General features: G+C 43.2%; 1 protein-coding gene across 1 annotated transcript; it reads left to right on the plus strand.

Moving 5' to 3' along the window:
- Positions 1-652: 652 nt before the first annotated feature.
- Positions 653-1,523, plus strand: LOC117694166 (uncharacterized). Its single transcript, XM_034484991.2, has 2 exons — positions 653-847; positions 1,027-1,523. The coding sequence occupies exons 1-2, from the start codon at positions 695-697 to the stop codon at positions 1,447-1,449; spliced, it is 576 nt and encodes a 191-aa protein (XP_034340882.1). The 5' UTR covers positions 653-694; the 3' UTR covers positions 1,450-1,523.
- Positions 1,524-2,446: the final 923 nt, after the last annotated feature.

Raw genomic sequence — 2,446 nt, forward strand, 5'->3', positions numbered from 1 at the left:
CATATTTTAAATGCCTAATTTAAGAAATAAGGCAGTCCTAGATGCCAAATTGTAATAGGTAAGGTGATGTCAATATGGGATGCATACTTTTTTTGCTGCTGTTGTGTGTCAGGATGTGTCTTTATAGGACACATGCTTTTTCTATTACTGTTTTTAGATGATCCTCATATTAATGTACTCATTATAGGGTCCTATTACTTTGAGTGGTGATTAGATATAATATATAAAATACAATCAGAAGATAAGGGAAACCAGTGTAAGCAAAAGTACAGACTAGGGATTAAATGAAGGAGTGTGAAATAGCAAACTTGAACAGAAGTTCAGCACAGTCTAACTTAGTATAAGAAGAAGGGAGTAACCTTAACAAATATATCTTGCCGAGGTTTAAGTAAAGCCTCCTGTTTTCCACTAGACTTTGTAGTTCTGGTATATCGATCCCATCGCCAGGGTATGAAAGTGAAAATTTGGTGAATAAGGCATATCTAAGATTCTCAGGCAGCCTTCTCTGGACTCTCTTCATCCTCAAAGAGGTCAGAGGTAGGGCTTTGTGAGGTCTCAGCCACTCCTTAGCGGCCATTGGCTAGGGAGGACTTGACTCACCAATCAGGCTGAGGGGTGTGGCCCACCATTGTTCAGACAGAGGGATAAGCAGGGTGTTCACAGCTCTGGGCCCAGTCTCTAGGAGAGCCCAGACATGGGCCGGAGGGCCAAGAAAACGTCCAGGCGTAAAGCCAAGGCTGCTGCGGCCTCAGCATCCAAAACCGCAAAGCTGAGGAAGAGAGAGTCCAAGGTTTTTAGAACGCACAAGAAGTGTTGTCCTTACTGTTGTCGGAGAAGTCCTAGTAAGGTGAGAGGTCCCCAGCTAAGCTCATTCCCTCCCTTCTTCAGCCATCCCTTCCCATAGCCTTTCTCAGGCCTGCTATAAGCTTCTCATCTACCTCTGCCCCTTCTCAGGAATCTCTGTCTCCATCTCCATCTCTATCTATTTTTGTCCCAAACGAGTACCCTGATGACACTTGTATATAGTTCTTCCAGCTGACGAAGAAGGGGGAGCGATCCCTTTTAAGAAGAATTCGAGCAGAAGCCAAGAGATATCACCCAGAGCTGACTGAACCGACTGAACCGACCGCGGCACTGCTCCTTCATGAGCAAATGGATGACAGTGCTCAAGTGTCAACACCAGAGCCAGTTCCACCGTGCTCCGGCAGCGAGTCGGCTTGTAATAGAGACGTGGCCACCAGTGAACTCGTTCCTAATGAAGAAATGAACACCAGTGAACCAGTTCCCAATGAAGACGAGACCAACAGTGAGCTGGTTCGTAATGCGGACCTGGCCAGTGGTGAGGGGGTTCCTGACGGAGAACTCGCTAGCAGTGAGCCTGTTCCTAAGGGAGACATGGGCAGCTCCAAAGACCTAAGGAACATCACTGAACCGGGGTCTAGGAGCTGAGGCACAGTTACATTGTCAATGCTGTAACTCACCTTACAGTACTTTGTACAATGATGAAAATAAAATCAATCGGATTTGAAAATATAAAAAATGCTGTTATTAGCTTTGCATTATACACTTAACCAATTAACTAATATATTTGTAAGTACAGTACAATATGTACTAGTAGAACTTTATTCTTATCAATTAACTTAACTCACAATCCACACTGAACGTAACCCTTATAAAACTCTGTGGCATAAAGACTAGACTTCCAGTAACCTAGGAGTATTTATACTATTAAAGGAGGCAAAAGAGGTGCCAGGTCTCATCCATCCCCCCATCCCTCTCCCTTGCTAAACCATTAGACTGTATTCCTAAAGCAAGCCACCAAATTCTATTCCCTATTTGTCTACTTTCTTATACTTGCCTCATTTCTGAGGCTCATCACCAAGGTCAGCATCAAGACATCGAGGTCCAGCAATCAAACTTCCCATTTAGATATCCTAATTAACATACCCAATCAAAACTAACCAACACATTCTAGCTCCTTCTAACATAGACCGGTCTCTCCTTTTACATTCTTAAATGAACAGTTACAAAGCTACTTGCTGCTGTTTCTGCTCAATTCCAATTCAGCCTCCTTGTCTCTTTGCCTTACATAATAAATTATCTCTTTGTGCATACAAACTATTGCTTGGATGCAGACTGTGCCTAATCTGGGGTCCACAGGGGAGCATCCTACAATATATGGTCCCTTCAAATACAATAAATATTGCCACCTGTGTGTTTGTGTGTGTGTGTGTGTGTGTGTGTATAATGTATATGAAGGAGATTTATAAGAATAGCTTATAGGCTGTGGTCTAGCTAGTCTAGTAATGGCTGTCTACCAATGGAAAGTCCAAGAATACAATTGTTGTTCAGTCCAAGAGTCTGGATATCTCAGCTGACCTTCCATATAAGCTAGAATCCCAAAGCAGTAGGCTCTAATGTCAGTGAAGGAATGCACTTGCTAGAG

This window comes from Arvicanthis niloticus, chromosome X (assembly GCF_011762505.2).
Source record: "Arvicanthis niloticus isolate mArvNil1 chromosome X, mArvNil1.pat.X, whole genome shotgun sequence".
Lineage (NCBI taxonomy): Eukaryota > Metazoa > Chordata > Mammalia > Rodentia > Muridae > Arvicanthis > Arvicanthis niloticus.